At 38.2% G+C, this 13,984-nt stretch overlaps 1 protein-coding gene across 18 annotated transcripts in view; it reads right to left on the bottom strand.

Moving 5' to 3' along the window:
* Window positions 1-13,984, bottom strand: part of FER (FER tyrosine kinase) — a 484,930-nt gene that overhangs the window by 85,774 nt on the left and 385,172 nt on the right. For all 18 annotated transcript variants that reach the window (XR_014058074.1, XR_014058060.1, XR_014058059.1 and 15 more), the window contains one exon: window positions 10,864-10,987. Coding sequence is in view for 9 of the 18 variants with exons in the window: in XM_081505338.1 (XP_081361464.1) it covers window positions 10,864-10,987 (124 nt within the window). In the remaining 9 variants the exon portion in view is untranslated. The remainder of the gene's footprint in view (window positions 1-10,863; window positions 10,988-13,984) is intronic.

The following is a 13,984-nucleotide window of genomic DNA, read 5'->3' as shown; positions in this document are numbered from 1 at the left end:
CATTCCTTTTTGTCCTATTTTATGACTCCCTATAACATTATCAGCATGTGGAATATCTTATGTTCACTTGCTTATTCTTCTTTAAATGCATTTATTATCTGCTTCCCCTCACTTTTGTGAGCTCCGTAAAGGGAGAGTTTTGTTTATTCACCACTAAAGGGAGCAGAATTTGCCACCTCAAAATGTGCCTTTTACACTTTAAGATTATTTTGAGCTGATTATTTGAGCAGACACAGAAGCAGCTCTGAAAACTAAGTACTTACCATTTTGTAAGAGGCATTTACATTTAGAAGGGAAATTTCCATTTGTAAGGGTTCCTCTCTGCTTCCCTGGTGGCTCAGCTGATAAAGAGTCTGCCTGCAATGCAGGAGACCTGGGTTGATCCCTAGGTTGGGAAGGTCCCCTGCAGAAGGGAACAGCTACCCACTCCAGTATTCTGCCTGGAGAATTCCATGGACTGTATAGTTCACGGATTCGCAAAGAGTCGGACACGACTGAGGAACGTTCACTTCACTTCACTTCTCCCTTTCTGTACCAGGAAGAAAGGAACGACTAAATGTCTGAAAACTCTTACCAGTGGAGAAGACAGGGATTTAAAAAGGTCTGCGTAACTCCCTTACCCTTGTTGACTGTGCTTTTCCTGGTAACTTTACATAGTTGGCCTCCCTGCGTTCCCAACATCTCCCTTTTGTCTTTAGCTGGTGGTGGTATTTAAGGGGGTGGCTTGGGCTATTTGGGGTCGTTACTCAGTTTTCCTGGGTATCTCCCACACACACAGGAGGTGGACTTGTTATTAAACGTCTGTTATTCTCCTGTTAATGTTTCTTCCGTTACAGGGAAGTCTCAGTCAAGAATCTAGGAGGGGAGAGGGAAAATTATTATCCTCCGCTGTACTGCACTAGCCATAGCGTCTAAGACTGTCTGGCACAAACACACCCAGGTTGGAAACGCACAGCTAAAAGGGTAAGGAGAATAAGGCAGCAAATTGTGGAGAGATGGGCTGCAGATAGAGGTACCTGACTGGAGATACCTAGGCTTTCGTTTCGTTTTTTCCTCAGCATGAGGATGCAGCCTGTTGACAACAAGAACAAATAGAGCCCAGTATTTAAAACATCACATTAAGCAAAATCACACAGATGTGTAAGTACTCCGTGAACGGTGTTGTAAGCGCCACATCATAGCATTAGCAAGAAAATGAGCTGCTAAGATTCAATACGGCCCTATCTTGTGCAGACTGTGTCATCATTAGAAAGTCTGGAAACCATGGTCAAGTGAACTGAGATATACTGCATTTGCTTTGCTTTACGTGGCCACCCTTTCCCAAAGCTTCTGTACCCTTGGCTAATAGACAACCGAATCTAATCGGTATGTCCATCCAATGGTGTGGACGTGAGTGGTCTCTTTCTGCTAAGTTGTGATCTCTGGGAATTCTGTGGGGATGTTTCTTATTGGAGGTCCTAGAGAGACCCCTTTTCTACTCAAGTAGCCTTGTCCTGTCTAACCCTAATCAGTATGTCATGTGGAATATTATTGTCTTCATTTTATATCAGAAGAGACAAAAGTACAGTAACTTTAATCATCATCCATTCAACAAACTTTTACTGAACATCAAAACTAGATGCTGGTAGCTATTCTCTGCATCAAGGAATGAACAAGATAAAAGCCTCTATCCTCACGGAGCTTACACTCTAGTTAGGTACAAAATAAAAACTAAACCGGTGTTCATTGTATTTATGTATGTCTATGTGGGCTTCCCTGGTAGCTTAGTGGTAAAGAATCCAGTTGCCAATGCAGGAGACTCAGGAGACACCGGTTGGATCCCTGGGTCATGAAGCTCCCCTGGAGAAGGAAACGGCTGCCCACTCCAGCATTCCTGCCTGGGAAATCGCATGGACAGAGGAGCCTGGCGGGCTGTGTGGGGTCACAGAGCTGGACATGACTGAGACTGAAGCGTACACAGACACGTACACCGACAGGCACCACCGTGACACTTATTCATGTATTTACACACGCCTAGGTGCACGTGTAGACACAGATAAATGTCAGGTCATATAAGGACCGATGAAAAATAAAGCAGGGTAAAGGTTACAGGGAATGCGAGGGTGGGGGCGGGGTAGGGGTCCAAAGTCGTACAGCTGATGTGCTGTAGAACCAGGGTTCAAACTCCGAGCATTCCGGCGCCAAACCTGTGGTCTTAACCGCTGTGCTGAAGCTGTTGAATGGCTCTCAAAGCTTGCAGACTAGCTGGCAATGCAGAAGGAGACAATCAGACTGGTACAGCAACACTTGAAAAGGAAATCTGGGAATGAAAAGGGCTTCTCGTTGTGCTTCTGTATTTTATAAAATAAAAAAGTTAAGTGTAGAAATTGGACAGAGCCCCTAGTAATCCTCAGTATTAGGGAGATAGCAATTGGACAGAGCCCCTAGTAATCCTCAGTATTAGGGAGGCGAGTCAAAGCCCCTAGTAATTCTCGGTATCAGGGAGGCCAGTCACGCCCAGCGAGTGGCTCAGGCCTGAGTCCTCTAGCTCCATATGTTGATTGCTCTGATCCTGCCTTGGAGGCCAGAGAACAGGAAACAAACCCAAACCCCCAAAGACAAGGAGAACGGGAAAGCAAGCAGGCAGGTTGAGCTCGTCTCTCTGCCGCCTGTGCTGTGAGGCGCCCCTCAAAGGCCAGGATTCCTCCCCGACCAGAATAATTAGGGAAAGCTAGCTACTCTAGTGTAAACCAGGCTTTACATCAGAAAATTAATTCAACCAACGGTTACCCAAATTCCTGGGGTAATCATGGACCCAGCTGTGCAGTTCCAGGCTTAACCTCCTGTCTGTTGCATGGCTGTGTTGCGAGCTAGGAGTCAAGGAGACTGCATGGACCGTCTGCAGGAAGGAGTGAACCCACCTGCCCGGCACCACGGCACTGTGTGGGGATGAATCATCTCAGGAAAGATGGAGGGAAGCCTCATAAAGGAGTCTCTCATCCCTACAGTGAGGCTTTCTCTAAATCACCGTTTATTAAATGGTTTCCTTGTGAGAGGTGCCCACATGGCTGATCATATTCACAAAGGGAAGAAACAGGAAATTCTAGCTAACACGTAGTTGAAGCGTCCTGCTTAGTTTCCTAGGCTTTGTCATTCACTTGATCTAGACTCAGATCTTCCACTCATCAGTTGTAGGACATTGGACAAGATACTTATGATACTTTGATGCCTCAATTTTTCCTACTCTAGGTAGAGATAAATGGCCATAGAGGTATGAGGACTAAATAAGATAATGAAGGCACTCGCCAAATAGGAAGCAGTCAGTGAATGCCCGGCAGCCATTGGTTCTGGAAGGCTGCTTAGTCCAGGCTCCATCCCCTGAGAATTATGCCGTCCTAAGTGGCTCAGAACAGAAAGAATCTGCCTGCAATGTGGGAGAACCAGGTTCACTTCCTGGGCTGGGAAGATCCCCAGGAGAAGGAAATAGCTACCCGCTCCAGAATTCTTGCCTGGAAAATTCCATGGACAGAGAACAACACAGTAACTGGCTCCTGTAAATCTCTGTAAACATCATCTGCCTACTTTTCTCCGTCTAACCACGTTATTGATTAAAAACGGGATAAACAGCTAGTACAGGCTTCCCTGGTGGCTCAGACGGTGAAGAATCCACCTGCAATGTGGGAGACCTAGGTTTGATCCCTGGGTTGGGAAGATCCCCTGGAGGAGGGCATGGCAACCCACTCCAGGTGTTCTTGCCTGGAGAATCCCCATGGACAGAAGAGCCTGGTGGGCTACAGTTCATGGGGTCTGGAAGAGTCGTATATGACAGAGCGACTGAGCACAGCATAAACACTTAATATACACTGGGTCAGTCAATCCTCACTGCCAAGAATCTGAAACCAGACCTCAGAGACTAATTCATTATCCGCAAATGTGGGGCTTGGAAGGTGGTAACCTGGATGTCACTGGAACGACCTCTGAAGATAGGACAGAGGGACGCAGTCTTCAGAGCAAGAGGGAAATGAAGCAAGAGCACAGCAAGAAGAAACAGTGGCGAGTGAACGCAGAGAGGAGACAGAGAGGGACTAGGCTCTGGCTCCTGACTGCGCCCCAGTTCCTAATTGCAGTGACGCCCAGAGCTGGCTGAACTTCTGTCGTTTCAGTTTCATGAGATAACTCTATTTTCTTCTAATACACTTCCTATTGCTTAAACTAGCTTCAGCAGTTTCTGTTCTTCACAATCAAAAAGGCCATAAGAGAAAACGGTGACCCACCTATTTGCATTTGCTGGGAAAGACTGAGGGCAGGAGGAGAAGGGGACAACAGAAGATGAGATGGTTGGATGGCATCACCGACTCCATGGACATGAGTTTGAGTAAACTCTGGGAGTTGGTGATGGACAGGGAGGCCTGGCGTGCTGCAGTCCATGGGGTCACAAGAGTCGGACACGACTGAGCGACTGAACTGAACTGAAAGTAAAAGATCACTTTAGACATTCTGAATCAGGAATGTACTTATCGCAATTAAGTGAATAAAAATCAGAAATAATAGAGAATGCGGTGTGAGCTAGTTCCCCCCACGAGGCTAGCCCTCACCAACCAGGAAAACACTCAAGTACCTCCTCTGCTTCCTCTCGAGGACTTTTATTCTGTTTATTGGATTGAGCAGAATTCCTGAATAGTATCCTACATATGGTACATCTTTCCTACTAGTAACCATAAATCAAAACTCATTTTTCCTATGACCTGCTATCCCAAATCCCCCATTTCTGTTTTTCAAGAAGGCAGATGGATACTCTGGTACATTAACTCAAGCCAATTTGTTAATTGATTCCAGTAGAAGAGAAGGTCTTTTTCATTCCACTAAACATACATATGACTTAAGGTAAAAAAATCCCTTAATGAAAATGAATGAAACTAGCAATAGGAAATTCTGACATCGAATAAAGTAGCAAGATAAGTAATTTTTAGAAAGGTGTTCTTGTGAATACCAAGCCGCACTAGATTAAAAAAAAGGTTAAAGTAGAGAGAACTATATATTTCTGAGACATTTAAAATTACTGAGCGTTCCACTTTGTACTGTAGCAAAATGGCTTTAGAAGCTAAAAATAAAAGTACAGCTTAATATATTCAAAATTGTAATCAGATGTTAGAACAAGAAAATCAGTCATAAATGCTTAGTCAACTGAGATTATCACATTTCTATGCTAATCTTGTGTTTTTAATTAACAGATAAAGCAGAAGGGGGTATCTAAACAATAGCGTATAAAAAGAAAAAAACAAATTTTCAAGCTCTAATTAAATGGAGAAGCAATAACAAAATACTGCTGCATTTCAGCAACTGTTCATTAAAAAACAACAGAAAAATCTTGTTATATCTTTCTAAAATTATGTTTCCCAGGCTTCAGCATCCTCTTCTGTTTTACTCGTGATCATAAAGAAACCAGATGTTGATCATAAGCTGAGCCATCACACCAAACACCACCTTCTGCCCTGAATTTCCTGATTGGTCAGAAGATGCACGGCTTGCGCAGAGCGGGCGAGTCCAGGGTCGTGATTCAGAGTTGGGGCTCTCAAACCCGACTCCCAGGGTCCACATCCTGGGTCCACCACGTTCTTCTCACATGATCTTAGGCAAGACACTCAACCTTCCTAACCATAGTTCTCGTGTTACAACGGGCCCAACAACAGTGCCTACTGTTGCCTTCAGGACTCACTCATTCTCCTTTAAGTGCCAAGCACTGTTCTAGCCTTTTGGAATCCAAGAGCGAATAATAGAGCTGAAAATGACTGCCCTCCTGAAGTTTATGTTCTATATATTGCATCTAAAGCACTTGATTAGCATAATACCTAGTATTCAGTAATCCGTAAATGTCAGCTGTTAGGATCATGAATACCTGACAGAGACAGAACCCTGGAGGAGGAACGTGTCAGGACGCAGCCACACATCTAAGACCCAACCGTGGCCCTGCCGCTAATTCTCTAGGTGGCCTCTGCTTAACCTTGCTGGGCCTCAATTCCTTAATCTGTAAAGTGATCTTAAGATTGTCCTTATTAAATATATGGCAGATCATGAGACATAGAAGAGATTAAAGAAAATATGAAGATGTATTACACACAATTATGCTCTTCCAGTACATTAAAACCTTAGGAAGAACTCAGATATTAGGCAATCAGTTGCATTTAAAAACATAAAGAAAAACTCTCAAGAAAGGGAAAAACATAAATGATCACTATCATACCAAATCTTCGTAAAATATGAAGTCACAAAAGACGAAAATAAGAAGTGACATCTTACGTTTATCTTAAAAAGTATGCATGCCTACCCTGTCAGAAACCATTAGATGAAATAATCTTCTTCTGGAACATATTTAAGAGAAATGTAATATGTTCCTTTCTGGCAATCTTAGCTTTCCTTATTTTGTTTTCCCATTGAAACTTACAAATAAAATTGGTCTCATACCCACACCTTTTTACAAGATTATATGTTTTTCAAGGTTTTGTAAATTTTGTTGAAATTACTTTCCTTTTTCAATTAAAAACTAGAGACTTTTAACCATCTTAAAATCATCTGAACATAGGGCTAGACATTCCCAGGTTTAGCCAAATTAAATGGCATCACACGGCCCTGGGTAAGAAAGGCCCTGCTTATCTGGCTCACCCCAATGCTCCCTAGACTTCTCATTTTGATATCAAACTCTCTGTAGTTCAGGATTAAATCACACCTTCTCATGAAATACAAAACTTTGTTTTCAACTTTCCTTCAGCAAGAATATTCTTTCCCCTTGCATTCAGTGATAAACCCATCCATCAAGTATCAAACAATATCCTCCGCAAAACTTTCCAATTACTCCCCACCATAGCTCCCACAATGACACATCATATCAGACCTTCTTGATATTACTCCTATGGTATTTTGTACATGTTGTCACTAAGCTGAGTACCTCTTTGCATTATTTTCTGTTACGTCCATCTAAAGTCAGGGACCATGATTCTCACGTTGTTATCACCCTGGTAGAGAATAGGCTCCAGCACATGTTTATGAAGTACCAGAAACATCACTGTTCTCAGTGGATAAGCAAAACCTTTATGAAACAATAAAATATTTGTAGTCTTATATACTTCAATTTGTAGAGTTGTTAATCTTACTTCATAACAAAAAAAATCATTGTGGTAGAGTAATCGAAAATGAAGAGGAATCAGTGTAAGATTTAAAATAGAAAAAGAAACCATATTCTATCGTATGTTTTCCAAAACACCTTTTCTGGCATTGACAGTGACATACAATATCATGAAATTAAGAAATGCTTCCAACACTCCCAACAGAGTATGGTCTTTTACTCAAATACATGGCATTCAAGAGTTGATCCTCCTTTACTTTTCATTGACAAAGAACACGGCACAAAACCAGTTCTTAAAAATAAACCCAAATAAAAATAAATCTTGCAGTAGAACTCATCAGCAATAAACCATAAATGTCATTACCATTTAAATCTAGTATAAGGTCAACCCTCAACCCACTTAACATTCAGAATAATCAGGTCTAATACTTTTTATAGAGTGACACCTAGCAATCTAATGCCATTGTAAGTAACATCCCCTCTCAAAGTTTGTCAGTGTACTTCAAATATTTGTATGAAGTAAAAGGAAGAAAAAAAAATTCACATTGGCTTACTCAATAATTATAAAGTAAATGGGGTTGATTTCACCCAAACTGAAATCCAAAATATCCAACACTCTAACTATAAACAGAAATGGTTTCAATTAGAAACTTAATGTATCAAGAGAACACTTCTGGAAGTGAAATGGGAATTATAACAACATTTTCCAAAAGCAGGCCATTTCTTTATGCAATTACTTCTTTCCATTTTATAGGTCATACCTTTTTATCTACAATGAAACACTGCTTTGCTTTTCTCATGGTAATCAAAACAAAACAAAGCTAAAGTAAAGAAATGCATCCCCCACCAAAGTGAAGATACTATTTTGGGGAGACACAATTAAAAATATTTTCAGGTTCTGAATTCCAGTGACCTCTAATTCGTGAACAGGATAAATTTATAACTTCATATAAAATTTAAAGCATATTTAATATTTTGCTTTGATTTGTAGGACAAACACTTTAGAATTCATGGACATGTATTATATATACTTTGGGATGTCAAGACTGGAGCTTGGTGTCTTTCTTCATTTCTTGAAAAATTGAAAGGAAACTTTCAATTACACTTTAGAAATTTTAATTGAATTTTGAAATAACTCACTAAAATTTTTCCAATGAGGAAAAATACTCTTCACTGTAGTGTATACTATATATGTTATATTTATATATTTATGCTATATTTATACTAAATAAATATATATATTATTTCTTAGGAGAAAAAACGCATGTCTTGAGTATATCTACTAAATATAAATAAATTAAAACTCCACTGCAATTACTGCTACCACAGAATTAGACATAGAGGAACACAGTTCTATAGCACAAGTCATTTCCATGAAAAATTCAGCAGAAAGAATGATTTACTTTCTCAATATAGCGTCATGTATTGGTGAGATACTAAAATGAAAAAAAAAACAAAACACTGAATTCATCCAAAAGATCATATACCTAAGTGTGACGAGGAACAAAAGACCACTGGCTAGAGATATCATAAAAGTCATCCAGTAATCATGATTGACAAGAGCAGAATAGTATGTAGTTTAGAAGGTTATCAGTCAAAGTGAGTATAGAAAAATATTACATGTTGCTATAATATAGCTAGTAAAAAATCATATCCAATATGTATTTATGAAACTAAAGACAAAGATATTCTATGTGACAGATGACAAATTTGGAGTTTTCGTGTTAATGCTTGTGAGCACCCTAACAGATGTGACTAATCAATCACTGGACTCTGTCACTGACCCTGGTCCTTCTCGATGCACCACACAGACAGCTGCGACCGATCACTGAAACCTATTTGTCAAACCTGCTCTCAGCAACATCGTTCAAGATGTTCCATTAGGAGCCTTCCTCACAGGCAAACGGTACAGAACTATGTACAGTCTTCTAAGATATGTGTTCAAGCATAGGCTGACTTTTAAAAATTTGTAAATGCATGAACATTTTTCAGCAAAAAGAGAAAATAAAAATTATAGCAGATAATGTTACGACTTTGTAAGTGGGATAAATTTTTAAAAGTTAACTGCCATCAGCAATTTAGAATGGTTTCAATTCTGATGATAGAAGCACTTAAAAAAAATACAGTTACCCATCTGCAAAAAAAGGCAATCACTAAAAAGCAGCAAGAAATTGAATCAGCAGTTCCCTCAACCACGACACACCAGCAATTAAAGGGTGTTACTGGTAACTGACAATACAGCGGTTTCAAGAATGGCCATTTATTATGGTTTAAAGTCACAGACAGTCTAGCAGTTCAAAAAAAACCTGAGACAGAATAAAAACTACAGTAGAGCATTTGATACCCAAAGTAACTTTAACACCTGAGCAATCAACATTACAGGTTTTCTCTAAATAAAGGGCAATCCTTTCCTGTTACTTTTAACGTAAAGGAACAAAATGATTACACAATTCTTGTCCAAAACCAATTTTTAAAAGTCTTTTCAAATATCTATTACATTGTGATTCAATCTACATTTATCGAAAGTAAATATAGTCACTATTCATAGAAAGTAAAACAGGAATATGATAGTGGCTTAGTTTTCGTTGTTTTAATTACCAGAAATATAATATCCCTATGAGATGGTTGGATGGCATCATCGACTCAATGGACATGAGTTTGAGTAAACTCCAGGAGTTGGTGATGGACAAGGAGGCCTGGCGTGCTGCAGTCCATGGGGTCGCAAAGAGTCGGACACGACTGAGAGACTGAACTGAACTGAATATCCCTACTGAAATGCATTTTAAAACACATGTGATTGTTGAATCATATTTGAAACATAAGCTATAATTTTAGTTTCAGAATAAAACTGAATACTAAGGAAAACTGGGGGGGGGCATTAAGTCAAAAATGTTCATTGAGATCAAATAAATGTATATTTCAGGTGACTATAACTTTGTTCTGCTGCAGTTCTACGCTGTACAACCTCACCAGAATATTAGGTCAAAGGCTACTTGGTGAAACACATGAGGGAAAAATACATCTCAATAACCAACCAGCTTAAAGTACATAATGGTTTCATCTGACAATGAACCCTCCCCACATTAAACAGTATCATGTGCTGCTTCCAGCAGATAAAAACTGCATCACATCCTAAACCTTATTTCATGTATATACACAGCCATATTTAGGCTCTGACATGAATCCTTCAAGAGATCTTACTTTGTATTCACATTTAGCAAAAAAAAAGAAAAAAATACTTTCAGCTATAAGCAACTAAAACCACAATCTATAAAGCATTAAGACCAATTGCTGGTCTTAATATGATTAGAGCAAGTTTGCTAAAATCTCCTTTGAAATAACTAGTGTGCTAAAATCTTTTTATCCTTGGCTACATACACAGTCATGAATTATTTTACTATTAAGATTTTCCATAACTTTATAAGTAATTTCTTTAAAAAGGGGGAATAACACGTGAAACAATATTATTCAGTTATAAGATTATAGCTGCTTATATGATTAACTTGAGGCACATCTTATCACTATGCTATTCATGATTATAATAATTTTTAGTTAGTAAATAATTGTCTAATAAGCAGTTACTTCAGGAAGACAGAAAACAAGTGTTTCTATAAAATGTCAAATAATATTTTCACACAAAATATGAAAACCAACAAGAAATACATGTTATGAAAGAAAATTCATTGCTTTATGATAGCAAATACATCAGTTTTCTAATATCCTATTAACAGAACTGGAAAATGTTTTAAAAATATTCTCCTTACCTGTGTATACAGTTTTTACTCTCGAGATAGGACATACCAGAAGCAACATCTAATGAAAATTTCACTAATTGTTTGAGCTTTATATCATCCTTCCTCTTTCTCAGAAACGTGAGGAAATCACCTCCTAGAAGAATGGACGACAAGAGAAGATCACGATGAAAGTCATATTTATCACCTACTGGGTACACCTTTCAGAGCAAACAGCACTACACATTCAGCCATACTTTCTGCTCACTTAAGATAAAAGAAAATATGAAAAGAACACATCTTATTAGAAAGCAGACACTATGAATTTTCTCAGATGCAGTTTAAATACTTCAAGGGCTTCACACTGTGTATTACTCAACACATAATAATATTCAGTCATTCTTTTTCCTCGGTCATAATTTCTCACCAATTTGCCTGGCTAAAATTTTCTAAGAAATCTTTTTGTCTCTAATACCAAATAAAAGATTATAATTATTATGAGTTAAATAAAAAAGTAAATGATATTGAATTAGTTACCAGATTCAGTGATTGCTTAAAAAATTGAGATTACTAACACCATGACAAATAGAGTCCAACAGAAAAAAAAAAAGGCTATGATTTTGGTAAGATTTAGCTGCTGAGCCAGACTGCATTTTCATACATCAAATGGATTCTAGTGATATCTTAGAGAAACTCCTAAAACCAGCATGTTCCAAAAGAAGTATAATGTAAGCCACTTAGCAATTTCAAATATACTAGTAGCCACATTTTTAAAAGTAACAACAATGAAAAGGTGAAAGTGACTTAAGTAATACATATTTTCTTTAGCTCCATTATGTATGAAACATTATTAAATCAACATGCACTATTATAAAATTATGGTGAAAATATTTTACATTTTATCATCTTAACTCTTTAAAACGTGTATTTTACATTTATGGGACATCTCAATTTAGATGCAAATTTCCATCAGAAATATTTGCTCTGTATTTAGATTTCATCAAATTCATGGTTACTAGATTCACATACCTAGGTTCCAGAAATGTTATACTTAAATCTTTTCAATAACTGAACCATAGTACTGGAAATTAAATTTTTAAATCTAAATCATTCAAAATTATGTGAAATTCAAAGTTCAGCTTTTAGAAGCACACATTTCAAAACTCAAGAGCTCAGGAGCTACATACGGCCAGTGACGACCACACTAAACAGGGCAGCCTTAGACCACAGTCACTAAGAGCATGGCATTAAAGGTTAAAGCTTGATTACTCTTCCTTGCTAATGGACATTATAATGTGCTGCACTATTAAACAAAGTAAAACAAAACCTAGTCAAAATACATCGAATGAACATTCTCTAAAAATGGTCATTCCTAGTTTTTCTTTCTATTAGAACGTCAGACGTTAAGCCGAGTTTTGCAAGAGGGATTAGCATTTTAATTGTCATTTCCTGATGTTTTTGATACTCTTCACCAGGGATCTAGCCTCCTTAAATAGAGCAACTCTAGAGGTGAAGATTAAATGGCTTTTTCTTTAATGAGAGTCTCAAGAAAACAAACAGTGGCCTAACTCTCCTTAGAAAGTTCTTCTAATCTCTTTCCCCTATTCATAAATCAAGCATTACACAAATTTAGGTGGACTATTTACAAAATCAATAAGCTATATGCTTCAAAAGTAATCCTAATGGTGTCAGATTATTTACTTTTTTCTGTTCTTCCAAAGAGAATATCAAACTTATTACTAAGAACATTACTGAAATAGCTTCTATCAAGCTTGACTTGATTTTCTTGAAAAAAAAAAAAAAAACAAAAAACCTAAATGCAACAGTAAACAGCAAAATTAACCACTAATTTTTCAACTTTAATAGGCAAAAAATGTCTATTAAAATGGACATTAAATCAATATTTAGTTCAAGTTACTTCCTGGACCAATATTCTCATATACCGTTAGATACATTTATTGATACCCTGGCCCAGTTTAGAGGAAGTGCGCCCTTCTAATTTTGAAATCACATAGCATTTTGTTTAAGCTATGGAATAACTTTCAAACGAAAAAAATCTTTCCTGGAATTTTATTAAAGCAGCATATGACATAACCTCAGTGTTCTGTGGAATCCTAATATTTTTTCTTTCCAAAACTAGCTCACATTCATCACTTTTCCTTCTGCCTCCTGCCCTTTTTAAATTTAGACTTTCACATAATCCTCCTTAACCCCCAGCCCAACCTGTAAACCCAGTGAAGAGAACCGCACCTCTAGACAGCAGGCTAATCTCAGCAAACACCACAGGGTGTCCAGCATGTAATACTACTTCAAGAAGCACTCTTGGATGAATGAGTACATAATGTGAAAAACAGTCTCCTCCATGTAGCGTATAAGCTACCCATGAAGACAATCTACACATGAAATGTTTTATTAATTTTAGTCATTTTTTCCTTAGCTCCTCTCCAATGGTGGGAACTATGCTTTTCAAGTACTTGCTAAAAATTAATGTTTAAAAAAGGATAACATTGAATCTCATCAATGGCACCTGACAGAGGCCATAAAATTCTTCAGATTCCAAAATAAAACTTAGTACATTTAAGACTCTGAGCTCATCTTGATAAGCTGCTTCTGTAATACCACTGCCTTACAAACTGCATCATTTTAAAAAATAATTTGCAAAGAAGCAATTCTTAGTAGATAAGACTGTAGACCAATAGAGGCTTCCCAGGTGGCGCCAGTGGTAAAGAACCTGCCTGCAAATGCAAGAGCATAAGAGATGCAGTTTCGATCCCCGTGTTGGGAAGATCCCCTGGAGGAGTGCGTGGCAACCCCCTCCAGTATTCTCGTCTGGAGGATCTTTTGTCATTTTCACTGTGCCACTTTAAAGGACCTCTTAGAATGTGCGATCTATCCAATAATCATACACGCAGCACATGTGCATACATGTTTGCATATGTATGTATGCATGGAGCCTAGAGTGCCCCACCTGACCACTGCAGTAAGATGGTGGTGCTCAAAAACGTGTAACTCTGTCTTACCAAGGCTTATTTCTGTATGGATATACCGCATATGAAGCCGAGACAGGATGGATTATTTTCTAGGTTTCTTCAGTGATGAATTTCTAAGACAATTCTTAGAATGTTTTTATAAACAACTTCTAGTTTACTAATGA

The sequence above is a fragment of the Giraffa tippelskirchi genome, chromosome 6, assembly GCF_054371585.1.
Source record: "Giraffa tippelskirchi isolate mGirTip1 chromosome 6, T2T-mGirTip1v1.2.pri, whole genome shotgun sequence".
Taxonomy (NCBI): domain Eukaryota; kingdom Metazoa; phylum Chordata; class Mammalia; order Artiodactyla; family Giraffidae; genus Giraffa; species Giraffa tippelskirchi.
This window is presented reverse-complemented; position numbering and strand designations above follow the sequence as displayed.